At 36.4% G+C, this 27,583-nt stretch overlaps 1 protein-coding gene across 8 annotated transcripts in view; it reads right to left on the bottom strand.

Annotated features, from left to right (window-relative positions):
- EPS8 (EGFR pathway substrate 8, signaling adaptor) overlaps nucleotides 1-27,583 on the bottom strand; it is a 132,760-nt gene that overhangs the window by 13,421 nt on the left and 91,756 nt on the right. For 7 of the 8 annotated variants that reach the window (XR_014694754.1, XM_084525293.1, XM_084525290.1 and 4 more), the window contains 12 exons: nucleotides 27,390-27,539; nucleotides 25,081-25,163; nucleotides 24,049-24,185; nucleotides 22,610-22,683; nucleotides 21,415-21,541; nucleotides 20,962-21,050; nucleotides 17,166-17,240; nucleotides 16,419-16,567; nucleotides 13,927-14,110; nucleotides 9,669-9,802; nucleotides 5,730-5,841; nucleotides 4,705-4,848 (listed from right to left, as the gene is read on the bottom strand). Coding sequence is in view for 7 of the 8 variants with exons in the window: in XM_084525293.1 (XP_084381419.1) it covers nucleotides 4,705-4,848; nucleotides 5,730-5,841; nucleotides 9,669-9,802; nucleotides 13,927-14,110; nucleotides 16,419-16,567; nucleotides 17,166-17,240; nucleotides 20,962-21,050; nucleotides 21,415-21,541; nucleotides 22,610-22,683; nucleotides 24,049-24,185; nucleotides 25,081-25,163; nucleotides 27,390-27,539 (1,458 nt within the window). In the remaining variant the exon portion in view is untranslated. The remainder of the gene's footprint in view (nucleotides 1-4,704; nucleotides 4,849-5,729; nucleotides 5,842-9,668; nucleotides 9,803-13,926; nucleotides 14,111-16,418; nucleotides 16,568-17,165; nucleotides 17,241-20,961; nucleotides 21,051-21,414; nucleotides 21,542-22,609; nucleotides 22,684-24,048; nucleotides 24,186-25,080; nucleotides 25,164-27,389; nucleotides 27,540-27,583) is intronic. The other variant, XM_084525295.1, reaches the window with a different exon arrangement.

The raw sequence follows: 27,583 nt of genomic DNA, 5'->3' as shown, positions 1-27,583 counted from the left end.
ATTCTTACTCACTAAGCAACTCATATAATGAGCTATTCTCATTTTTTTCTTTTGGACCATGAATGGAGTATTGGCTACTTCAACACTCATATGTGAAGCCATATCAGCAATGAGATCTTTTCAAAGCACCTATCCAGACAGACAGAAACTCAGAAATAGATTTAAAAAAAAAAAAAAAAAAAGATGAATGTGTGTTTGTGATGATGCAAATGATGTCACAACTGTAGAATATTGAGAATTAAATCAGAACAGGTATGGGAAAAAAAGCCTATTTATTGGAGTTTAAAAATACTGAGTAGCTTACAAAACAAGGTAAAGATTGCTGCTGACAGACATAGAATCATACAGTCATATTGTATCTTGAATTGGGAAGGACCCACAAGAATCATCGAGTCCCATTCCTGGGTCCACACAGAACCACGCAAAAAACAGACCCTATGTCTGAGATCATTACCCAAATGCTTCTTCAACGCTGCCATCACCACTTCCCAGGGTAGGCTGACCACCCTTCTGGTGCAGAACCTTTTCTTGACAGCCAACCTGAACCTCCCCTTTTGCTTGCAGCTCCATACTGTTCCCTTGGGTCCTATTGCTGGTCACCAGAGAGAATAGGCTTGTACCCCCTTATTTGCTAATGAAGTACCTAGGACTGGGAAAGGAAATTTCAAGTGAGGTCTTTTACTTGAGTTGCCTTTGGTGGTCTCAGCTGTTACACAGAATCAGACAGCTGCCTATTAATACTACTAATACTATTATGAGGCACCTACTTTACACTTTGTGGGGTGTAAGGAATTTACGGTTTTACAGGATTTACAAATCCATCTTGCTAGAATCTTGCAAGAAGGAAAGAAATATATTAGAAGGAACAAATTAAAAAATTAGAAAGAATTTACTTACACAGATTGTTATTAGCCAAGCATAGTCCCCATTTCTTACAAATATACGTATATATTTGGGGAGCACGCTGTGGACTTTTAATTTTTAGCAATCATGCTCTTTTTTACAACTATTCATTACATTTCTGTTTAATAAATGCCATCCCATAATTTGGGATTAGATCAATGTTGAATTGGACACAAAAATAACCTGTCTTCTAAAGCCATAAAAAAGCCTTGGTCTGATGGCATCTTTAAAGAGCATTCAATATGAAACAAAGTAAAAAAGATACTGGCTCGTGATCAAAAATTGTGACATCTCTTTGGCCATGACAAAATGAACACCTGGCAACTACATCTCTGCATTATCAAGCAATTCATGATCTGCAGGAAAGATACCAGTTGGCAAAAGATGAGTATGGCACTATGACACTAACTTGGAGCACAAATGCTGTGCCTGAGAGAAAACAACTTCCCACAGAGAGATATTTTCAAAGAGCTGCTAAACAGAGACTTGAAAGAAAGGTTTTGATGGTAGATCGCCAAGAAACCCAAAGGATGCTTGTCCCAAATGAAGTGGAGACTTTTATCTCAGTGTTTACGTACCAAAAGCATGACTCATAAATATACCGTATCATTTCTGTGGACAGTCAAGGTTTATTAAAATAATACTAGAGGACTGCATTTGGCTTAACATTTACTGTCCATGCCTCAGGATTTCATTTACATCACCGAGAAAATAGCTGCCTCACCGCACAAAAGGTGTCATGAGATTAATTAACATACCCAGCAAGATACAAACCTCTATCCTAATTATGGTTTTCATATTTCTTTTTGAAAAGCATTAAGAAATATTACAAAAGGCACAGAAAATAGGAAATACCATGATTAATTATTTTGTCTGTTCTCTGGGAATACTTGTACGTAAGGAGAAGTTCAAGCACTTGGGAAACTGTTTATATTAGCTGTAGAGGATGGTGAAGTATGACTGCTGTTCCACCATAGAGGCAGACTAAATGACCAACACCAAGGGAAACTGATAGCGTATAATTAACATTAGTGGAAGATATAAACAACCATCAAAAAGCTTTACCTAATCTACAGAAGTATTAAAAGCAAGGGTTTTACTGGAAATAATTCCAGATTTTTTTTTTTTTTTTCCCTGACCAGAACAATGTTACAGACTCTGACTCACAAAGACAGTGAAATTGCTAGGACATTGATTAAAATGGTCCTGCAAGTATCATCTATAGGATCAGTTCATTGCTTTCAGCTAACTATCTGGGATCTGGATCCTGAAAGGGGCTGAGAGAAGAATTAGGTTCTAATCTATCATGTGGACTCACAGAGGGAACAGAGTGAGAGTAAAACAAACTTTGCAGCTCTGAGAAGAATTGTGATAATCAGCATCCATCTCTCAGAGGAAGGGTGTCAGCCTGTAAAATGACTGAATGGAAAAATAATCCATTTTATTATGAAGAAGAATCCTTAATCCTTCATAATAAACTGGAAGCCTATTTTGGTCAGTTACGCTTTGAAGCCCATTATCCTGAAATGAAACATGCTTCCCTTGTACGTCACACTTATCTGCGACAAAGAGTGGACCAGGGTGTTCGACACAGCTAGCACACCACTTTGAAAATAGTCCTTTGGAAACCAAAGACAACTCAGCAGACTGGCAGAAATCTGGACAGCACCAGACACTCAGAGCCTGCTTGTGTTCAGGGTCTCTCAAAGGCACTGATAGGAACAGCTTCATTTCCCTTCTCTGCCCACAAGCTCTCCTGTTTGACCTTGGGTCAGTCAGTAATCCCTTCAATGCCTCATTTCTCTCTGAAACAGCAGCAATGTCTCTTGGCATTGTTATGAAAATAGTGTTATGCAAAAATATCCCAAACGAACCATGTAGCTATCACAAAGAAAGAGATGAATGAGTACATGCAGCAGTCCTAAAATTATCATAATCAACATAATGTTGAGAACAACATTACTGACATGCCTTGGTAAAGACTTCCTTTATCCTGTGTAATTCATTATATCCTTAAATACTTTTGCAGCTTTTAAAGCTCACATTTGAATACGATAAAGCTACAGCTGAAATAAACAATGGGCTGTAGGGAACAACCTGCCAGAGGGGAAAGAAAAAAATATCTTAGAAGTTGTTCTCTGTCCCTAATTTTCATGGCTTCATGGAGAATGCTTTGTGAAAATGATTATTTTACTACTTCCTATGCCATGTAATTATTTCAAATAGAAAACATCAAAACCTGCAGTGCATTAAAATAAAAAATAGTATAAGAACTTCTACTCAGTTCTATACTTATTTAGTCTGCTCGATATTTCTTGGCAAATTCCAAACACACAGAATTACATGCACTTAAAGAAAGTAAGTCAGATCTTTAAAACAGGATTTGAAAAGCACTCTAGATGCATGCTTCACTTCACACAGAGCTAAAAAGCATAATCAATTTATAGAGAGCTCATACCTTATTGGCAAACAATTGCACATAGGAAAAACTCAGAAATGATCTGATTAAAGCCCAGCAAGCTCAGGATACATCCTCCACATGATTGTGGGAGAAATAACATAGAACCTGTTTATCAAGAGACTTTCCATATCCATGGAAAGACTGGAAACACTGCAAAAGCTGCAGCTTTCATGATAACTCTGTATACGTAATTTGGCACAGTGGCACCTTCAGCTGGAACTTTTAGATGAGTCTGCAATAGACTATTAACAATAACAGTATGGCATTTCTTGTTTTTCAGTCAACAGCTGGTACATGTAGGCACAAGGAACAAATATTAGATTAAATAACATTTAATTCAACTGTAAGTTTCAACAAAAGTTTGGCTTCCATTTGGACTTAAAGTCTCATTTAGAGTCAGGCTTGGAATTTCTGCTTAATCTGAAATTGTTTGCCTAATTTTTCAAAATCATTAGATATAAGAGGGAAAAAACAGATCTTACAAAATATGATCTTTTATTTTATGAGCCTCCAGACAACTTAAAGTTGGTGTAAAATTATGCATTACAACTTTATCCTTTAAGTCTTTAAATCCTTACTCAGGCAGACAACTGTACTGATGTAAGACTCGGGGGGGAGATACAGGTGTTGTTTGTTTACTTGTTTTTTAATATTTTACCCTCTAATTCTGTTTGGCATATATACATATATATATATACATATATATACATATAAACTTAATTCTGTACTATAATGTGAAAGAAATAAAACCAAAATTAGTTTAGTAGACTAAATTGCTGATGATGCACAGGAATAATAATTGAAAATACCTGCTTTGTGAATTCAAAAGCAAAGACACCTGTTTTTTTACAACTCCAAAATTACTGTATTTAAATAGATTTGAAACTAAGATTGAAACACACACAAAGAGAGAAAATAAAAAGAAATAAAAAGAAAAACTAGTGTTCACTCTCCTAGAAGTAACAAAGAATACCCTACCTTAAATAATTCAAACTCCTTCTTTGGCATCAACAGCTATCAATGCACAAAGGATATTTGCAATTAAAATAAATGCATAAACATCCATTAGGGTGGAAATTACCACCTCTAAGTAAATAACCAGAAAAAAGCTCTAAAGGAAAAGACTTTGCTATATCTCTATCAACTTTATTCTCTTGTTAGACTCCATGCAATACAGAAATAAACTTCAGCCTGTAAAAGAAATATGCATCTTTTGACATATCAGTAGACTATGAAAATATTTTAGCTTTGCTGTGAATCTCTTCCTCCTTTGTAAACGCACAAACAAGTACACACACACTTTTCAAAAGAAATTTTGTCTCCCAAGGAGTTGATGGTACCTGGATGGTGCGGGTATACACAGGTTCTGGCAATCCTAGATCACCTTCATAATTCCTCAGAGGGTCCAAAATGTTGTTTGGCACAAAGCCTGCATTGCCGCTTTTATTCCGAACCTTCCACCACTGCTTTCTGTCATCCAGAATCTGAAATAATTTGGTAACATAATTACATATTTTTTCTGACTTTCCTCCTGCCAGCACTTACATGATTTCCAAACAAAATCATAACTTTGCCAGGTTCTGTGATTGTCAACAGATCTTACACAGATGTTACACAGCCTTGTAGGCTTCCTTGATTATCACCATAAGTAATTCTACATCATAGTAGTTCACTTTTCAAAATGTGGCTCTCAAGAAAGGATATTATAGAATAGCATGCAAATGAACCTGTGTGAACTCAGACATGTGCAGGACAACACAGTGGAATAAAAATCAAGTACTTGTACAGAGAGGCTGGCATCTCTACAGCCTGTGAGATAACAAAAGGAAAAAACTGCTAACGACCCAAGGGAAAATGCATGACTCTGCAATGGCACAAATTTGGGGAGAGTGCATTTCTGAGTAAAGAAGGAATTGGAGCAGAATGGCCAGCAGGAATTTGTTTTCTGACTATGAGCAGAGCAGCCTTATACACACCATTTTCTCTGTTACTTCTTCCCCTCTACATTTCTGTCTGTCTCTCAGGGTACCATTGCTTCCAGGAAAGGACAGTCTTTCATTGTGTGTACACAGGTAGTGTTTAACAGAGCCACTTATTTACATACTACCAAATGATGATTTTAAATGAGAAGACAGAAGAAACACACAATTATATTACAGCATGAATCTCCAGAGCAATGAGCCATAAGTCAGCACAGGATTTCTGTTTATCTTGTCTACGATGCAAAACAAATTAATTGAACTTTCCATACTAATGGAGATGAATTAGATAAAAACACTGAAGTCCTTACTGCTGCCCACAGGAAAGGTACCCTCAGCTTTGACTAGTACCAGAAATTTATGTCATCTCTTTGCAAAAAAGTTACCTCTACTATCTCTTCTTTCATGACAGAAAGCTCACTGTTGTTTCTTGCCATAAACTCATACTTGCATTTGGCATATTTCTTGGACTGCGTTTTATTGTGTGCTTCATAGTTTCTGCAATGTAGAGATCAGACTATTGTTCAGTGAGACATTCAAGCAAATAAAAATACAGATAAAATGCCCTCCTTCAACAACCCGCAAAACATTTAAACAACAAAAAAGAACATAACTTGCTGTTGCTGTAGAACTGTCTATTCACAACATACTAACTAAACACATACACATCACATTACATCACACACATACACAAGAAAAGAAAAAAAGAAAAATGTGGTTGAGCTGCATGAACCTTAAGAACCAATAATCTTTATTGGCCCACTGCTTGCAATGTGTATGATAATTACTTGGATTTGCAGGTGCCATTTTATTAAGATAAATATGCACATTATATTTAGTCTTATTTCTTATAGAGAACTACAGTAGGTTAAACAATCATTTCCCATACTAATAAATGAATATGCTTGGTATACACTTAGTATATAGTGCTTTGCACGAAACTGTATTTCTAGCATTCATTATAAATTAAGCTTCAAGTCATGTTGACATTGATACCAATGGAATTGAACTCCAAGAAATGCTTGCCTGCTGCAGATCAGTTTTCTTCATTATTTATAATATATCATAACCTCTAAGAATCTCAAATTATTGCATCAATTAAGAGCAGGGTTCATTGTAAAATAAAGCATACCACAGTATACATCAGCAGCATTCTTTTCCTTGAGGAAAGATCTGTTCACATTGCCTTTGGGTAACAAGTTACTAGTTTCTTTAATGTGCTACCTCTTCAAAGTGAGAAGTCCCCCACCCCCCTCAAAATACGTCCAAAAGAAACAGTAACATTATTCACCTGTTGTAAATAACACTTAAAAACCCAAATCCTTACCAAACAGTAAAGCTTAAAACAAAACAACGATAAATAAATAAAACAAAAATAAATGAGAAAAAAAAAAAAAAAAAACAGCAAAAACAAACAAACAAACAAACAAACAGTGGCTTGGCATACAACATCACAGCACAGGGATACAAATGCAGATGCTGCTGTGCAGCAATGGATCCCAGGTGTGTGCCTCAGCAATCCAGGAGTTACCTAGCTATTGCATGGCTGTGGAGAACTGTCTCACTTGACTTGAACAGCAGAACAAAGAAGCAGTCATACTGAGATTGAAAATGTATTATTTTGAAAGAAAGACAGAACACTTAGAGCATTTAAAGGAGAGAGCGAAAAACGTGGGATAAACCACAGCCTTCATAACTCCTATTATGAGGTTTAGAGACATGTGAGTAATCCCAATTTTTTCAGCCACCCACTCAAAATTTATATAGTTTTGAGGTGCTTTCTTATTAGTTTGGTGATATGACTAACCCACCTCTGAAGGCAGTATTACTGGTAGACTGCCTTTCCAATCTCATTTTATTAACTGTGTCTTCCTGCCCAGTCAACTGCTAGATATCCCAATCCCTCCAAAAGACATAACTCAGGAAGGATTATTATTATTAATAATACTATTATCATTAATAATAATAAGTATTAGCAATAAATATGAATAAATGTATTTATTAATGTTTATAATATTAATATTAATAATAATAATAACAACAACAACAACTTATACACTTATGCTTCAGTCTTACCCCACTCTGTTGCAATCAACCTCAATATCCCCAGAACACGGGCTGGACAGTGGCTATATACTGCTGAAGAGATGATAACACTTCAAGCCCACCTTAATGAGCCAAACTGTTTACTTTGGGTACCCAGAGCTTCCGTCCACCAATCTTCTGCTGCCTTCTCCTATTGCCTGCCAGATATGCTGTAACTGCAGCTCTGCTGTGCACGCTGCAGGAGAACATGGTAGATCGCACTGAACCCCAGGGTGCTGTTCCAGAAATGACAGTACAAAAACAGCTACATGGCATGCTGTTTTGAAACACCATACAACTTTTTGAAAAACTGTTCAGTGCTCTTTCAGCATCAGACAGAGCCCCTGATATAGCTAGTAACACACTGGAAGTTTAAGATCATGATGCTTAGTTTAAGTCACCTGAGGAAAGCATGCCTTACTGGAGGTCCTGGCACATAAGGCTCACTCAAGTTCTCTGATTTTGTGCTCTTTGGACAACGTGTCACCTGCACGTCTCAGCACAGGTAGTGGGTGGCTCAGTCACTGCCTTCAGGCTGCTTGTGAAAGCCAGCTTTCAACAAGGACCAGCAAACAGTGGCTGAAACATCCATCTTGTATTTCTTGTTCCTTTCCCCCAAACCTCCTTCCCTCTGCACCTGCTTCTTCATAGGTGCTTTACAATTTATCTTTAAGTGGAAGTTACTAAGGGTAATACATATTAATAGCTTTCACCCAATAAGGAACTCCTCCCAGGCATTTATTACGAGAGCCAGTTAACAAATGGAAGTTTACATCGCATTGGATCAGGAGATAGTGGCACACCATAAATGTCTGCATCAGTACCAGCCATCTAGACTCCCTCCTGCCATCAGTGGTGAGAAACAGGCACCACCACTGCATGTCTCATTTCACATCTTTCAAAAGACTGACTTCACCTGACGTGACCTGATTCTTAGAAATGCTCCTTTCTCTTTGCCCACTACAAAGCAAGCTTGGATGACTCATTCTGTTACAGCCAGATACGCTGATATCATCAATGGGTCAATGCAATAAGCCCCATTCTTTAAACCTGAAACAGAGGCAACAGCCTTTGCATTGCTTTCAGTCTTGCTCTGAAAGGACAAAACAGGTCTTATTGCATTACAGATAAAAGAGAAAAGAATTTCTAGCGCAGATCATTTAGATTGCAAGCTGAGTGGTCCTCAGACAAGAACCCTCAAAGTAACCAAGTTAGAGAAAATGTTTAGAGATGACCATTATGGTTGCTGTTGTTACAAAGAATAAATCCAAAATTCAGAAAAACAATGGAGTCTTCACCTTGCACACCACTTGGGAATTTGTTTGTGTGCAGATTAACAGCAGCATCTTTTAGTTTGTAGCTCAAAAATTAGGGGTTATGCAAATTATGACTCATATCAACACTGTTTTTACCAGCAATCTGATCACAAAAGTTTAGCTTAAGCATCTTCCATGGCACATGAGCTAAAATACTCTTCAAATGGTGCATAAGGAATACAGTTTGGTGTGGAGGCACAATTCTAGCACTACTTTACTGATTTACTTCCACAGCTTTTACCAGCAGAAATTCTCCATGCCGACAGGGCTGAGACTCCAAGGATCACTGCGTTTCAGCATTAAGCTATTCAGATTTAGGCTAAAATGAAGGGGATGAAAGAGGATGTGCAAGAAGACCATGGTTGCTATGCAAACATTTTGTAGCTTTGTTCATAGTGAAAACGGAAGAAACAATCGGTTACTATTCTGGAAGTGGGCATTCATACACCAGCCCAGAACATCAAAAGCAGGATACTACGGAGCAGCAAATGAGCAGCTAAACAAATCAAACAATCATTCAAAACAAGGACAGATGAATCTGAGTGTACTTGTAATTCTTTGTATTTTCAAAGAGAGCAAAGAATAACTTTAAAAAAATTTGAAACAAAACAGAAAAAAAATAAACCCAAATAGCAGGATCCCGTGTTCTCTATCAGATTGGAATTTTGCTATATCATTTTTGACAAAGGCAAGAATTTAACAGCATACATAAACATGTTTCATAGAAATGATACTGAAAGAGTCCTATGGATGTGCCTGGGAGAAGCAAAGGCAGAACAGCCACTGCTAGCCAGAGTGGCTGCCTTACAGAAATAAGGATCTGCGCCAGGCACAAACAGAGGTGAACAGAGACACCACCACCCCAGCAGCAATAAGTCGGGACAGTTATCCACAGCACCACGTACGACGTTGATTCAGTGTTACCTATCTACATGTCGGCTAACAGTTTGCTTAAAGGCAGCAACAGCTGCCCCTTGGTCCAGCAGAGGCCCTCTTTTGTACACTGTGTTACTGAATGCATACCCATCAGATGGAGGGTAGTCGGGAACACCGGGAGGCTGAAAGACAAAGAAGAGACAAAACCGAAGAGGGGATTAGTGTCACACACAGCAACACACTGCCTGTTTTGCCTAATCCAGAGCCCCCGTGCTCCCTGCCAGCACTCCCATGTCCTTGTTCTCAGGTGCTCACATTCTGCTATGAAAAGTTAATAGCTTCTGCATTTAAAATACGTACGCAGAGAGATCAAAAGAATAAAAGAATTTCAGTCCTAAGTCATCCGCCTGCATTAATATTACAGTGGATATTCTTTAGAAAAAAAAACAGTTCTCTGGGGCAAGGTCCACGTCATCTCTTAGGTATCGCTACAGCAACAAAAGTTATAAGCAATGCCTGAATGACTTTAAAACAAACGGCACTGAGAAACTGCTCTGAGCTTTTGTTCTATATGTACACTTCAAGCCAGAAAACTCTAGCTAGCTAACCGTAAGTGTATGTCAGAAATAAACCTCCCAAGTAAAATTATCACCCTATTTCAGGATCATAATATCAAGTGGTTCATTTATGTCACCCTCTCACAGAACATGATTGAAGTCAAAGAAGAAATGCAAAAAGGAAGGTAATACTTCATGTAATTAAGGATTATAATTAAAGGAAACAATCACAACTTATTACAAGCACACACAGAAAAGTCTTTTAAAGCAGCAATCCTTTAAAAAAAACTACCTTAAATCCAGCAGTGATACTCTGCTTCTAGTAAGAATTATTTTAATGTCCATTCCCCAAAAGAAAGACAAGTTGAGCAGTTCATTTCTGGAGATTATGAAATTGAAGATGCTCATTCTTGATCATTTTCTTATATCACCATCCAATTGCACAACAAGCTAGAACAGCTGAGATTCACCACAAGTTGCCAAATCTGGCCTTTTTTTCTTGCTGTGTGGCTACAGAAAAGCCAGCGTCCTCAAGCCTGCCTCCAAGTACCTGACCTGGCACCTAGAAACACTTGCCTATGGGGCTGAGTGTTTGTAAAAAGAAATTAAAAACACGTAGAGAAAATAAAAATCAAAACAAAACAAAACAAAAAAACTATATAGACAGAATTTTCTTTAAAAATACATGACTATAACCTCTTTGAAAAATAGACTCTCAAGTGTCACTGACTATAACTCACATCAAAAAACACTCAGGAAGCAGGCACTCATTTTTACTTCACACAGAAATTATTTGCATCTCCTGAGCCTCACTCGACTCTCATCACCAGCTCCCCACTGTTTCACTGCCATTTGAAGTCCCCATTGCTCAGCTGACTCTACCTTCAAACCCCTTGGTGGGAGCTGCATGTGCAACTACATATTAGGATACAGGATTGGAAAGAAAAAAAACAAAAACATCTCATGAACAAGGCTTCCCAGTGCACATGCTCAATATGCCCTCCCAGCAGGACCAGCCTCCACCTCCACCTGCACCACCCCACTGAGGCACAGGGCTCATGAGCAGCAAGGCATGGACACAAATTCTCATATAATTTTTCCAGTACTCTTTGTCATCTAAGCTGTTCTGATGGACTTAGAAAGAATAATTTTTCTAGTATCACCCACTTCAGGATGCTCCTTTTGCTGTAGATATTTTGCACTGGTGCAGCTTTTCCAGCTGAGCACCTAATGTATTTCACGGCTATTAAGAAGCTCAGCACTTCTCCCACAGGGGATGTGCTCAGGAGGCACTGGTGCAGGGAGCCAAGGTACCAAGGTTAAATGACTTGCCCAAAACCACACAGGAATCATGAAACTAAGGCTTGACATCCCAGGTACCAGTCACACAAATGCCTCCATTGAACTGTTATTATTACTATTATTATTATTACTATTATTATTACTGCTACTACTATTATTTGGTCTTTTGAAGGCTAGGACAAAGATGCTAAAAGTCAGCACAAACACCTACCAACCCAACCAACATTACCAACATCAAGAAGAATGCAATCCCCAAAACACAAACAAACACAGTATCTCAGTGTATTCCCCCCCCCCAAATGTTTCAACATATTATATACTAATATAACATAAGAAAAATACGTATTCATTAATAATCATAACAGAAAAAAGTGCCCCTTTTTTTCAATACTATTTTGCACTTTTCACATATCAATATAAGTTGAGAAAGGGTGGGGTGTTGTTTTGGTTTGTCTTTTCTGTTTGTTTGTTTATTAATTAAAAAGGAGTACAACATAAACTATAAAACCTGAAGCAATGTTTGATGGAGCTTTTTTGGGGAGATGACAGGAACAGCTACATTTCATTTACTGTGCCCATTAACTTTTACTAAACACTTTTTTTTTCTCAGAAAAATCTCACAGGCAATAACATACTTTTTGTTGCATTTATTCTTGTATACCCTATTAGGCATAAAGACAATGTTTTAAGTAATGAAATATGAACCATGCTAGCCTCCTTTGCTTGGCAGACTTTTTACATGGTATACATGTACACTTTTTTATTTTTTAAATGCAGTTTCATCAAAACAAAGTTTCATTGTGACATGTTTTCCATGGACTCATTTAATGTTTTTGTGTTTTGTTTTTTTTTGTTTTGCTGGAGAAACTTTGTTGTCTCCAATAAGACAACACGAGAGTTGTTCTGCAAGAGAAAGCCATCCCACAACAGCTGATAAACAGTAAATGGTGAACTCAACTTTACAAGGCTAAGACTGAATGTTTCCCATACCTCAGACAAAATACCCTAACTATAAAAGTATTCTGAAATTCGGTTGTTTTCATAATAAAAACTTCATGAAATAGAAACGGATTTACTTCTTAGATTCACCCCTGTGCAGGCATGTAGGGCCTCACAGCACAGAGATGACATGGCAGGCTCCTCTCCCAGGATATGGTAAATGCTCATGGCACTAGAAAGCAGAGCTCAGCTCAAAACCAGAAATGGCAACTGTGACAAATATTTTTCAAAAACACAGCGACCATGTGATCCATCTAAAATCATGCCCTTGCATTTTCTTCCATATGCACATTTTTGCCACTAGCATATTTATCAAGCTCACAATTTTAAAATTAAGATAAAATCCGATATAATAGTATTAAGATGTGTTCTGAATATGGTACGGTGTAACTTGTCCAAGGAAGATGCATAACTCTATGGGTTGAACCTCAAAAATTCTTAGCTGTGCTTCCATATCACAGACGTTAACAGGGGAACTTGGACTAGCTAACTTTTGATTTAAACTACAGCTAGTTTAATACATTACAATCTTAAATTTAATCTTGTCTCTTCTCAAAACCAAAAAGCTTCCAAAATTAAAGCTTTCATATGTTTAAAATAGCAATAGCTTTTTTTTTTTTTTTGTGAATTAAAAAAATAAATCATTTGTATTCTTAAAGTTTTCACATAAGTCAAAGTACATTTTCTGACCAACTCTACTGAAAAAGTTGAAGGTAAAATCTTGATAGTCAGTCCCTTTATTTTCCCCTCACAGAATTAGTAAGAATATCTCGGATTACTCTGAAGGCTTTAGATGCAGGTCCATGTTTCCATTCTCCAAACAGAATATCTTTTTTTTTTCCTTCTAAATTGATCTTATTTTGTGGGAGAAAAGCAAATTGTTCCTGTGCAACAATTCTTCTAACTGGCAAGACTTTTCAGAAGTAAATTACCTGACATGGCATTACTCTGATAGCACTGGTGAATATTTTTTTGCAAAACAGTGGAAGTATCAAAAAATCAATAAAAGAAATATTAAATTCTATGTTTATTAACAAGCAATTAAAATTCAAAACTCCCTATTTTTTGTTTTGTTTTGTTTATGTTCCTGTGCATGGATGCACATTTGAAAACACTGTCGTTCAAATTTGCCTAAAGCATATACAATCAAAGTCAATGGGATCTGAAAGCACAGGACAAGGGCCAGAACAAAACTTAGGGGCTTGGATTGTCCTTTCAACTGATGTGGGAAAACACACCAAGTTCAAAGAGGGTAGTAGGCAAAATCCTCGTATTTTTCCTACTTACATTTTGGTGGTTAAACAGATATTTGGTTTTCTATAGCTTTTGTGCAAATATACTGAGATTGCACTGATGTTGTCTCTCCAATGTCTCAGAATGTTTTTTTCTGTGAAAGTAGTTTATGTTGCTTTCCACGAATTTACAAACCAGTGTCATAGTTAACCTACCTCAGTTGACAATCTTTTGATTTCTTGCTTCCGCTGCTGCTCTGCAAAGTTTGCCACAGACTCAGCCAAATGATTGAGTTCTTGTTCATTTGGAGCTCCCATGAAGTTCAGCAAAGGAGGTTCCCAACCATTTCGGAAACGGGGGACATAAGGTGGAATAAACTGGTCTTTGGGCCAGTCCACTCTGTATGAAAAGTAAATTAGAGAGCTTTGTCAAGGGCCATAAAAATATTATTTTGATAGGTTTTCTAAAAATTGAAATGCTTTTTATTTTGTTAGTGAAGAGGACAGGCTGGCATTACAGTATAGATACAACTGTGCTAGAACACAAAATTTGCAGAAAATATGTATTGACCATAACTACTTTTCTGCAAGGCACAGCAATAAGCTAACTACTTTTGCCATAATGACTTGTCAGTGCTAAAACACAACAAATTCCTGTCTCCTAGCAAAGGATGAGTAATAGAAGAATCAATCACAAACACATCTAGGATTTTTTTTTTAGCTGTTAGATGGGAAAAAGTGTTGCAATGCTCTGTTTGTGTTAAAGGAATACACAAAAGACTTCAAAGAAACCGCCTACTGTATAAGAAAGTCTGAAACTAGGTATGAAGTACAGAAGCTTAGGCCAAGCAACACTTTAAAGAAATTAGGCAATGAATAGCTTATACTGAAAAAAAAAAAAAAAAAAAAAAAAAAAAACCAACCAAGAATTATCAGCATATTTAATGTTTTATACTTTAGATTAATATTCTTAGAATACAATATTACTTTTTAGTGCTCCACTAGCATTTCCTACTGTAATATGAAGTACCTAAATTAATGCTTTCATGCTCTGCCTTTGTGCCATGCATGACGAACCATCTTGCAATATAATTACTGTATCTTTACAGTGGAAGCAGAAATGGAAACTGACATTACAGTGACTTAACAGTCTCATTGTTTACATTGCTCAAAATTAAGGGAAAAATGCTGTCAGCCACACAACTTTCAGGAACAGTCAGCAATTATTATCCCATTAGTATGTCTGATGTAGGTCAGTAACCCTTGAGTTTCATCATTCATCTCTCTTGCTAAACTGCACCACAGTGTATCTCTGTATACTGAGATCACTCAGACTGAAATATCTAATCTTCACAGGTCAACTAGCAGTATTCTAAGTGCTTCACTCTTCCCTATCCAACATAAGCTGTTTCTCTTTCAATCACACTTTTTTCAGTATGGCTTAAGATAATAATGAAGGTAGTTCCAAAGACAAGGAGGCAACGATTTTACACAGAAATCCATTTTCCCTTCATGGGGCTCCAATGCTATGGAAATTTCCACAGTCAGCCCCACCACAAGCTGCAGTGAAGCCAGCAGAGCTCAGAGCAGGTAAAGGCAAGCAGATACTGCTTTTCTGGTATAAAGTCTCTGGCAGTCACAAGGGGATCTAATTACTGTTTCCAGCCCATTTTGTAGTAGCAGGCTGGACAACAGGCCCAGGGATGTATTTGGACATTGTTCCAGCATCAGAGTGAGATCAAAAAGGGATCACACACTCCCTACTATGAGGATGCTCCTCGCTCCATATTCTAGGGCTTTCTATGCAGCCTTCCTTACAAGGAAACCACTCAATTCACTTTTATCACTTAGTCACTTTTAAAAAATACTTTTTATTGATGTAATTTAAAATGTAAGAAATCTACTTGGTAGACGTTTATTTCTGAATTTGGAATCTAAGCGCAAGACAAGTAAACTCAAAATACATGGTGTGTTTCCAGTCCAAGTAATTGCATGCTTAATCATTGTTACATGTATTTATCTACCACAGATTACAGATTGACATTTTGTCAATTTAAGATTTTTTTCTGCATATTTTACTAAGTAATTTCAAACCATATACTCACCTCAAAAACAACAAATACATAAAATAATTTCAGTGAAGCTTAACCATAATAGTGACATGTAGGGTATGCACACATAACATGACTCAGCCAATAAACACTCTTTAAAAGTTTGAAGCATTTTCTTTATAGCATTATGATGCTTTTAAAGAAGTAAAGGCATTTAAATTTTTAGCTTTTGATCATTATTGGAAATTGAAAATAGAAATCTGTATCCTCTTTTTCCATGTTTTTCACTTTTTATATCAACTTCTTCAAACTGATTTTTAATCAATTCCAAATGATTGGGTTGGAAAAATAAGGGTGTAAAGCAAGCATGCAAAGGACAGTTCAGAAAAAAATGATGATGTAAGTCTACATGTATGTAATTTGGTCTCTTCTCCTAGATTCTATGGAGGAAACAAAAATTTCTGTCTACGTTTTCTCCCTCCCTGTGACCCCTAAAATCAAACCATTCCCAAATCCCATTGAGGCTAAAGGGTTCCTTTCCAAAAAACTTCAAAAAAACAGCTGTGAGGAGTCCAAAGACCACCAAATTAGTAACACATTTGTTGGGGGTGGATCATATGATTAAGATTGTGTCAATAAACTTGAGCTTTTTCTCACCTGGCTTTGGTCCACGTGTCACCCAATGACATCCATAATTGTCCTTCCTCACTGGTGACAGTATATTGCAGGAAGTCTATAGTATCTTTTGTAAGAAGGGGACTTAGTACTGTACTAGCAAGCTCTGGACCTCCTGTTGTCTGCACCACCTAAATACAAGTATTAAAATAACACAAAGAACATACATATGGTAAGTAAGGAAGTTACATTGAAAATATATCTGCTGTGCTGCTAGGATACATTTATTACTCAAACAAACAAATAATTTTTGAGGAACTAACATGTGTCCTAATGTCTTATGGATAAAGTAAAAACACTTATAGCAAAATAACTGCTGTTCTGATCACCTACTAATTTATATTTAGACCCACTATTTCAATGTTACTTTAATCTACTGATCAAAATCACACATACTTCCATTCAGGCATATAGTTATGCATTCAACTCTCCTCCTGCATTATATAAATTATCACATTTTTTTAATTGTTAATTAAAAATGATAATTTCAAACTGTAACATTAGAAGCTAAAAACATTTTAAATAAATACATTTAACAAATGGATGTGTGTGCAGAAAATGATACAACATGTTTTCTGAAGAGACCCTCATCCTCAAATACACACATTTCTCCTTAGTTACTGTCCAGGGACACAACATTTTAATCTTTTTATCTTTGAAAAGATTATAGAGTATACAGATACAAGAGTTCTGAAGGAAAACACTGAAAAAAAAAATATAAAAGCTTACCATATGTAGTGGGGTAAAAAGAAAATGAACCAGTTCCGCTGCACTAGGATTCTGGATATGGAACTTCAATTTGGCCTGAGGGAAAATGATAAATTGTAAGAAACAGTTAACTTTAATGACAATAAATACTTCACATAAGAATGACCATCTCAAGTGAGACCACAGGTCCATCCAAGCTCAATTCTTTGTCTCCAACATCAGCTAATAACAAGTGTTAAGGGAAGAATGTGAGAAAAAGGCAAACTCATAAGAAATTTTCCCCAAGATATTTTGAATCCATCAGTAATTACCTCAGAAACCAGAAGTACAAAATTCTAGTGTTTTACATTAATAGCCATTGATGGATTCTTCTTGTGAATAAATTCACTCAATTGCTTTTGAATCCATGTAAATCTTAGCATGTACTATGCAAATAAGAAGTTTGGCACCTGGATTCTATGCTTTGTAAAAAAACAATCTCCTTTGGAAATGTGCCAGTTCTAGGTTTCATCAATACCCTGTAGTTCTTTTCCAAAAGAAAACTGATCAATCCTTCTCTCCTCCCTTTTTCCAGTGATGTTTGTTACCATTTATAGATTTATTACATTCTCATTCTTTTTGTTTTTTACTCCAAACTAAAGAAAAGCCTAAGTAATCATCCTTTACAGCATTCTTGTCCTCCCTGTACATTCTTCAATTTCACTGTACTGGGACCAAAATAAAGCCAGTGAACATAGTGGCATATTGATGATCTGTATTTGTTCATTTTTGTCTTTTCTGATGTCTCTTAGCATTCACTTGGTCGTTCAATACATGTATTGAACATGGATGATACTTTCACAGAAACAAGTAGTACATCCACATTTTTTTTCTCACTTATTCTATATATGATGTTTTCCAATTTGTATCTTATCTGTCAATACTGAATTTCATCTGTAAATTCACCATTTGCTATCATGAGGTGTTTCTCTATTTCTGTACTGAGGATTAGTCTCATTTTACTATCCAGAATAGCTTAGTAGCCTCACCAAATCTTGTCACTTCACTCCCCATTTGCCCGAAAACCTGTGAATATGTTGGACAGCAAAGGCTGTCATGGTATAGGTGTACATGGGACTTCACTGCTGAATTTGCTGCACTTTGAGAATGGGCATTTCATGCTTATAAATCGTTTTCTGTTTTGCCAAGCAAGAGTCTAGGAAGCTCTGTTTGAACTCAAAGCATCTCATTTTCATTACAAACTTCAGGGTATGTGACCTTGTTAGACATAAAATAAAAATCTGAGAAATTTGTAGGCATCATTTCGCTTTGCAAGATGTATGTTTTCTTCTTCAATTTTAATATACCTGTCTACAGGTTTATTATTTAATAATATATGTGTATAATGTTAAATGTATCTGCCTACCATATCCCATGAGGGGTACCTCATGGATACATGGTTGTCTTAGTCCCTCAGAGCCCTGAAATTACTTTAAAATTATAAACATTACCTTAATCATTTCTCTTTCTCAGGAAGAAAGGCAGTCTGAGAGGTTGCACAACACTGTGCGTGGCTTGTTGATTTATCCGTAAGTTTTTGGAGGAGATGGATGAATGGTACCCATTCAACAGAGTTTCTATCCATCTATCTGTTACTTGCCATTTTGATTTTCGGTTCTTTTTTAACCCATTACCAGTTCTTCAACATGCAACAGATACTCTCTTGTGCTTCCCATAAACAATGGTTTTCATGAACATATTGTCCATTATCAAGCTTTTCCAAATAAATATATGCATTAAGAAAATACATATTTTTCTCTGCTACAACTTCTTGGAGTATTCCTTTTATTTAGTGATGACCTATCAGCTCTGCAGACTCTAGAAGTAGCAAGCATGCCAGAATGTGTTTTAAAAAACTTCTAGAGTGTGCTTCCAAGTTAAGAAACAAAGAGGATGTGTTTTTAGTGCTAATAACTTCCTATACATTGTTCTTCAGATGTGACAACTTTCTTTTGGTCTTTGTAAACATTTTTTTTTCCAAATGGTAGGCACTTTCTAGCAGTTTCCAGCATAGTATTTTAAAACAGTTTCCATTCTACTGACAAAGATTTTATTCTTCTAGCTAATAATTTTACTTTTAAACTAGATTCTTCACTTTATACAGTTCTCCATGTCTGACATAAATGCCTAGGAAAGGAAATTTCAAGTTTTTGTGGCTTCTGCAATGACATTGAAACAACACACCAGTATGGCACAGATCTTCATGAAAGAGCATTAGAAACCAGGTCCTAGATGCTCTCAGCACCAAAACAAGAACTGCTTCCACTCCTGAACAGAAAATAAAGATTTGGATACATGGGTGTTCCTCGGTGAAAAACTAATTTAAATGCAGTATTAAATTATAATGAAAAAAATTAACATTACAGGCACTATTACTGAGAAAGATCAGCATGTTCTAAGACATCTCCTGCCTTTCCCTTTCTCCCCCTTCCCTTGCACCCCAGCAGTCCTCTAAGGTCAGAATCACAACATTTGATAATGAGGTTTTAAAGTAATATATTCTTTACTTTTCTAAATAACACCCACAGCCCTGCAATCAGAATTCATTCCCCAAGAGGAAGAAGAACGAAGATTTGACTTAATGAATGTGAGAACAAACTTTCTTTTTGGCATAGCTTCCCCAGCAATTGGAAGGGACAGTCAGTATGTGGAAGTAAATGCACTGAAGGTGTCCTACTTGCTGCCTTCCAGTAATAGCACTTGAAGAAGAGGACATGCCAGGGAGAAGGCTCTTGAGTTAGCACCTCCGCTTGTTGAGAACTTCCAACAAGACATCAGTTTGTCAGCTGGAGTGTTCTGAGGCCAGAAAGGTCCTATGTAATGACGGCAACAACTACAGAGAGTTTGATGGGCATAACTGAATAAAACGAAATTAAGGCAACAGCTGGTGATGCTGGCAAGCATGCAAGAAAGCTGTGATCCCAACTGATGTTCTTAGAAATCCTTTTATGATTTAAACTTGAATTTCACAAGTAAAAGGTTTTAAAGAGCCATGAAAAGAATAAATGCAACAATGCTAAAAGAGTAAGAAATATTTTTATCTTGTCACTGCACAGAGCCTTTGAGGAGCAGCATCCCAAAGCCATTTTGAAGGCCACTGTTGGCCAGAGGTGGCAGGCACTGCTCTTGCCTCAGTTTAGCCTCAGATAACACGGAAAAGTTAGAGGGCCAAGGTCAGTCAAGTAACAACTGAGCTATCTTCCTGTGTGCTAAACAAAGACTAAACAAGATTATGTTTCCAGGTCTACTGACATTCTTGAAAAGGACATTTGTGGGTCTGCTCCTTTTTAAGGAGTAGTGAAGACCAAGACAACAAAGATCCAGACTCACAATTACCCATATGGTGTGACCACTTTTGCACGGCTTATATCAGCAGGGCATTTAAACTCCACCAGGTTTCTCTATGTAGACAAGGCACCAGGAAAGTTAGAAGACAACACCTGACTACTGCATTCCCAAAGAAGAGACGAACTTCTGCAGCCCCCTCAGGGGAGTCAATAAAGCAATCACACCTCCTGGAAAAGCAGGAACATCCACGGAAACCCAACTTACAAATAACTAAAAGCAAATCCATTGTGTTACTTATTCTTTCTTTTCTCTATCTTTCACAAGAATTTTCTTTCTTCACTTCATATTAGTTGAATAAAACAATGGAAAAGCAATATATTAAAATGGGCACTTGAATTGGTAGCAACAGGGCATGACATATTATATTTAACATTAACTATACCAGCAAAAAACTGTTATAGCATGCCTCTCTACACTAGTAGTCACTTACCAGAAGATTGAAGCCATGCTTAAACTTTTGGAAGCAGTCAACAAACTCATCTGGAGGTGGTGGTTTTGAACGGAGAGTCAGAACTCCCTCTGTTGAACAAATAAATTGAGATTTTTGTACATCCATTCATATTTTACATAATTTCTATAAATATTAAAGATATAATAAACATATAAAGACATAATTAATGAATTTATCAACGTACAAAATGCTGCAAATACAGAACCACTACAGTGAGCATATTCTGCAGTCGCATCTCTAATCAGCCACTCTCCACTGATTTCAAGCAAATATTTTTAACAGATTTTTCTCTAAGAATATACTGCGTGGACTTTTTTTGTGCTTAAAGTGAAAGAAAATTACTAACTTCCAGGAAAAAACAACAAAAGCCATATTTGCTATCTACTTTGGTATCCTTAGAGAAACAGAACTGTGTTCAGTAAGAACTCCTACCTCCAGGTCCTTTCTTTTTACTTTTCTTAGTCTTCTTCCTCTTTGCAAGTTCAGCAAATGCTTCAGCAGCTTTTTGAAGTTTGGTAACAAAATATTCAATGTCATCCAAAATATGGTTCAGAATTTGCTACAAGAGAAAAATTACAGTTACTCTATTGAAACTGTAGCAGTAATATTCAAGAAATCAAAAGAACTATACTCTTAGAGACCAGCAGCTTCCTCTGTACAAAGTTGATGCTAGAAAACTGCATATTTTGATTCATTGTGTTCTTAACTTCACATACCTGTAAAATATTTTAAAGGGTTTTTTTTGTTTGTTTGTTTGTTTGTTTTGTTTTTCAAAACTCAAGGCAAGTAGAAGTTTTTAAAATATAAACATCAATATTATTAAATTCAGATTGGAATTACACAATTAACTCATACACTACATTTTCTCTCACAGCACGTGAAAAAAATTCTAATTATTTGTGTAGGACAGCATTTTCCTAAACCGTATAACTTCATAATCTCCTTTAGCACAAAGTATTAAACTATTTATTGAATGTGGTTTTACAGACGTAGTGCTCTTAGAAGAATTGTTTCCATAGAGCAAGTGGAGGAAAAAGAAGGAACCCCTGGGAAGCACGAATACAGCAATTCAGCAGGCCCCAACATGCTTCCCTCAAGACCCCCTGATATTGCTGAGGGCAGCATCAGAGTAGAAGAGTAGAATATTACAACAAACAAGCAGATATTTGATATTGCATACTTCAGAGAACCTGTCCTATATTGTTGCTATGTGGCCATAAAGATTAGTTTATGCATGTGCATGGTACGTCTGTCTTCAGAAATTTGCTAATGTTCTAGATACTGCACATGCCTAAGTTCCACAAAATTGATGGAATTAAAGTTTACCCTTACATAGTCTCTGAATTTAGTCTTCACAAAATTACTATTAATATTTCTAGTTTTTCACAGCAGAAAACTGAATATCTACCTATCCATCCATCCAACCATCCATCCATTTTAAGGAAAAAATACTAATAAAAAAGAACAATTGTCTATTCATTTAGAAGTCTACTGCACAAGCATAGGGTGTCCAGAATGCTTTCCTCTAGAACTGCATGTCCCGTGTGGAAAAAGTCTTCCCAAGACATAGGGCTGCAAAATTTCACAGACATTAAGCAACATCTCTTGTAGTAGCACTATCACTTACAACATCTCTGTCAATTCTGGCTGCTATCATCTCTGCCGTTTCTTCATGGTCATGGTATTGTCTATGTTTTTCAACTGTGGAAAAGGGAAGAGGATAATAACACATCCATATATGCAGAATTAAAAAACAATACTTCCTAAATAGCTTATGCTTGAAACCATTCATTCTACAGTAAAAAATAAAAAATAAAAAAAAATGTACCATTCACTTTACAAGGACTCTATACAACCTGATGAACTTGTACTGTAATACCTGACCTTGACAAATCTAAATATTATAAATAAATATTATACTGTACATTGTATATTGAGTAAATAAATATTATATTGCTTTTGTTAACAAGAAGGATTTTAGTAAACAAATTTTAGAAAAGATCCACATGAATGGAATAGAGGGATCTACAGGAACTCATATCACTGACAGAGCACTTGATAAACTACTGAAACTAACTTTTTTTTTCAAATGAGAAGTCAAACAAATGAACAAACTAGCCATTACTCAAGGTAGGTGTTATGCTGCAGATTAGAAGGTGAAAACATTCTTGACATTACATGTTTTTCTGAACATTTTGGTTTTCTTTACATAGTTGGTTTGCTTTGTTGAGTGATATAGCTTCATAAGCCAAACATAATAAAGATGTCATGGTTAATGACTTCAGTTATAAAATTTTAGTATCTATTATTAAAAAACAAACGACACAAAACAAAAAAACAGCCCTCACCTTAACCAAGATTACTTCATTATTAGTCTGTTTTACAGAAGGAGCTTTATTGTTTCTAAAGATTATTTTTTTCAAAGGAATCTGATCAAAATAAAAATGTTGCCATTAGAGATTAAAGAAAAAAATATATCAGAAATTCTACAGCATTCCTTGGTTAAGGTTTTAAAAACATGAACTACTTTAGTCATTAACATATAAATAAATAATGTTTATCTCCAGTCAGATTATAATCCAAGTGATTATATTTTTTAATTATCTGAAATGTCTGGCCTATGATTTCCCTATTACTAAATAGGGCATCATTAATTTACTAGAATTATGACAGTACTGATTAATGTGTGCGTTACTATGTTCACATAAAAGCCCAAGTTAAAATTCATAGCCTATACAACCATGTAACTAAACACAAGTAAATAGGTTTCTGAACAGAAATTCAGAGAAATGATAAGTAAATGACAAGTCAGATTATGACAGACAGCTCTTCCATAGATCAAGCAACAGTGGCTTGGGGTGTTTCAAACTGGACTGGGAGAATAATCCTGTCCGCTCTCAGCAAGGACAGAGGGGTGACCTAGTACAACCATTTCTCTATGTGCATTCAATTCCTGTAATCTTCATGAAAGTGTTCTTTGCGAATTATTTTTTGTTATTACCGAGGATCATAAACACCTACTGCTCAGAACAAGTGTTTATCACTGTGCTGTGCAGAAATACTCACACTCCCCCTGCTCAGTAGCCCATGCAGACCATGCTGCCACACGGCTTCTCACATCCACCTGGGTGATGGTCCCCGGTGGCACAGGGGCAGGTGCTCGCGGGGGTGGAGGGATGGTGCTGTCAGCATTGGATATCATCCTACAGGAAGAAAAGGATGCCCACAAGTGACACTTAAAGCAAAAACATTCTATTTTTTAGTGCTTCATCAGAGAAGGCTAGGAGGCTATATAAAGACCTATTCTGCTGTTGAACACACTATGGACTTACCAAATTAGCAGTACTCAAGACCATGGTGTGTAAATATATTAAACGTAATAGGAAACACACTTCATGATGGGGTTAGCAAAATATTCACCAATAAAACAAAACCTCTATCACCCTCCTGGCTCCCACACAAGACCACCCAAAAAACAGATCCTATGTCTGACAGCATTGTTCAAATGCTTCTTGAGCTCTGGCAGGCTCAGTGCCGTGACCACTGCCCTGGGGAGCCTGTTCCAGTGCCTGACCACCCTCTCAGTGCAGAACCTTTTCCTAACACCCAGCCTGACCCTCTCCAGTCCCAGCTCCATGCCGTTCCCTTGGGTCCTGTCACTGTCCCCAGAGAGCAGAGCTCAGCGCCTGCCCCTCTGCTCCCCTCATGAGGAAGCTGCAGGCCACCATGAGGCCTCCCTTCAGCCTGCTCTGCTCTGGGCTGAGCAAACCAAGGGACCTCAGCCACTCCTCATATATCTTGTCCTCTAGACCCTTCACCATCTTCATAACCCGTATATTTGACCCAACTGTGGAACTGAGACATGGAATGTTATTCTCTGGCAACCTGCATTTATGTCAGATGTTCCAGTCACTAAGGTGGAATTGTGAAAGTTAATAGTCATGCTATAAATTGAAATAGCATGAGATAAGTATTAAATCAAGGCCTCTACATGTGATTTTGGAAGTATATTATCAACTAGCAAAAAAAGAACATGAAACAGCAGATAGACTTGGGGAGTTGGTGATTCTATATATTGCCAAGAAGTTAGATTTTTACCTCAGTGTTTCAAGTCTCTTCTTTTGTTTCCCACTTTTGCTGTCACTGATTGCACTTTCTATATCTTCATGAATAAAGCTAGCCTGAAGAGACAGAAGCAGAAATCATCAATATTCATCTAGACTAACGAGACATATGAAATAATTATTTCATCATACACTTTTTTTAAGGTATCCTTAGATTAGAGAATCCCTTATCATATCCCACTTAAAAATAAATAAATAAATCTGGGATAAATTATTTCATGCTAACGGAACAAAGAAACACACAATGCAATTGTCTGGGAATTGGTATTTTTGTAACTGTTCCAATCTCAAATATTATCATCAGATGAGTGTTTCATCTAGCTACCAAATTTGTCTGAATAGCTGTAATCATCCCAAGCCAACAATTATTGCATAAGTTATTTTATCCTCCACGTACATCATTTTTGTTTTTGTCAAGCACGTTAGTGAAGGACATAACCAAAACTACTATAGATAGCAGCAGCATAAGGATTAGGAAAATAACTGGTAGCATTACAGTCTCCTTTAAGAAGTAACAATAGCCTCCAATTTCTCTTTGGTTTACTAAAAGATGAATTTTTCAGAACATTTCCTAATCTGTAGGTACCTACCTCCACCAGCAGCTCACAAGTGAAATTCTGATACATGTCTAAGGCATCATTTTAATAGATCTTGCATTAAATAGGTCATGGATTCTCATAGGATTTAGGATGCTCCATTACATGTCTTCAGCTGACAAACTAATTTCCTATCCAGGCTGTCAAAGCCCCAGTGTGTCCATGTATGGCTCACTCTACAAGGCCCACCTCTATCTTGGTCCCCTTATGAAGGATAAGAAATTTCTTGAGAGGAACATGTAACTTCTGCCAGGACCAGAAAACTTCCTTGAATTTAGTGACTAAAGGGATTAACAGACTTCTCAGACTACAATGAACTGTACCCAAGATCTATCAATGTTAAAGAATGAATAGGAGAAAAACTTGAGGGAATAACAGAAGAATTTCACTAATCACACTATTGATATTTGTTATTTAACATTTTTTTATGAGAATATACAATGCCCAAAATATAATTTTATATTTTTGAATAAATTATTGTTGCTGAGGTTCCTGAGGTTCATGGTAACAGCTGATCAAAAGCAGTAAAAAGGCAGCATCTCAAGAAGAGCCAAGTCTTATGGGAAAGGAATAGAACCTCGGGTAAAGTCACAGACTCAAATAATGTTCCAGAAGTAAACGGGGATCCCAGACTTCAAGTCATGCTTATACGCTCTGTATTTTTATTTGTACACACTGGAAAAACTTCAAAAAATGAAAATCTGAAGGAAAGCAACCACCTCTACACCCTGGGAGGCTAAACAGACTTTAAAGAGGAGCCCTGCAGTATTTAGCAAACTACAAACTGAACTTCTCAATGAAACAACAAATTCTGTGAAACTAGAATTAACACAATTGGTCATCTTCAAACCTCTAGCACAGTAGCAATTTCCAAAAGGTTGTACAATGTGATTACCAATCTGCTGTTTAAAGACAATTATATATATTACTAAGAAGGAATTAAAAAAAAAAAGAAGGAAAAAATGAAACCATGAAATTATTGACTAGAATTAAAAGAAATGCCAATTATCTAGAGTAACTAACACATCAAAATTTATAGTCCTGGAAATAAACAAGTATTGCTGAATGCATTAAAATATTTACTCTAAAAGCTTGGAAAAAAATATTATAATCTTGCTATACTACTTGCCCCTCTTGCAAGTAGTATTTTCCATTTTACTATCTCTCATGCAGGACAGAGATGCAGAGATGTGGAAACAGAGAGGAGGTTAATTGTTCATTGGCAAAAAGAGCAGAAAAATGGGAAAGATTAGGTAAGACTCCGAATGAGTTCTTTCCAGATTATAAAATATATTTGAGATAACTCAAACTATTTTATACCACTTTCTTCAGAAGCGTGAACACAAAACATATACACATTCCAAAGTTTTACTCATTTGCAAACCTAAATGTACAGCTACAGAGCCCAAGAATCAATATTTACAGTAACAACATATTTGCACATGCTCTAAAGATTCAGCTTACATATATAACTCACTCCTCTCTTACAAGACAAACCCTGCTGCATTTACTAACATAAAATAGTGCTCAAATCATAAATGCATTAACCTTGAAACATACTTGTAAGAATAAAAGAACACAATTATTTACTATGAATCCATTTATTTGATTTCATCCATTCTAATTGCTAATTCATGAAATTTCCCCCATTCAAATTAGTCACAGTAAATCTCCATTACCACCTTACCTTAATCTCATCACATTGGAAAAGATGCAAATCTGGCTTGTTTTGAGTTGGTTCTTTACATACTAATGCAAGAATTGAATTGTAATTGCATGCATTCATCACAGCTTGGCAATGCTGAATTGTGCTTAAAGGAAAATTCTCCAGTTCATTCTGCCAAAAGAAAGGGAAAAATATATATAAAAAAAAGCATTAAA

Source organism: Aythya ferina (assembly GCF_964211825.1).
Source record: "Aythya ferina genome assembly, chromosome: 1".
NCBI lineage: Eukaryota > Metazoa > Chordata > Aves > Anseriformes > Anatidae > Aythya > Aythya ferina.
This window is presented reverse-complemented; position numbering and strand designations above follow the sequence as displayed.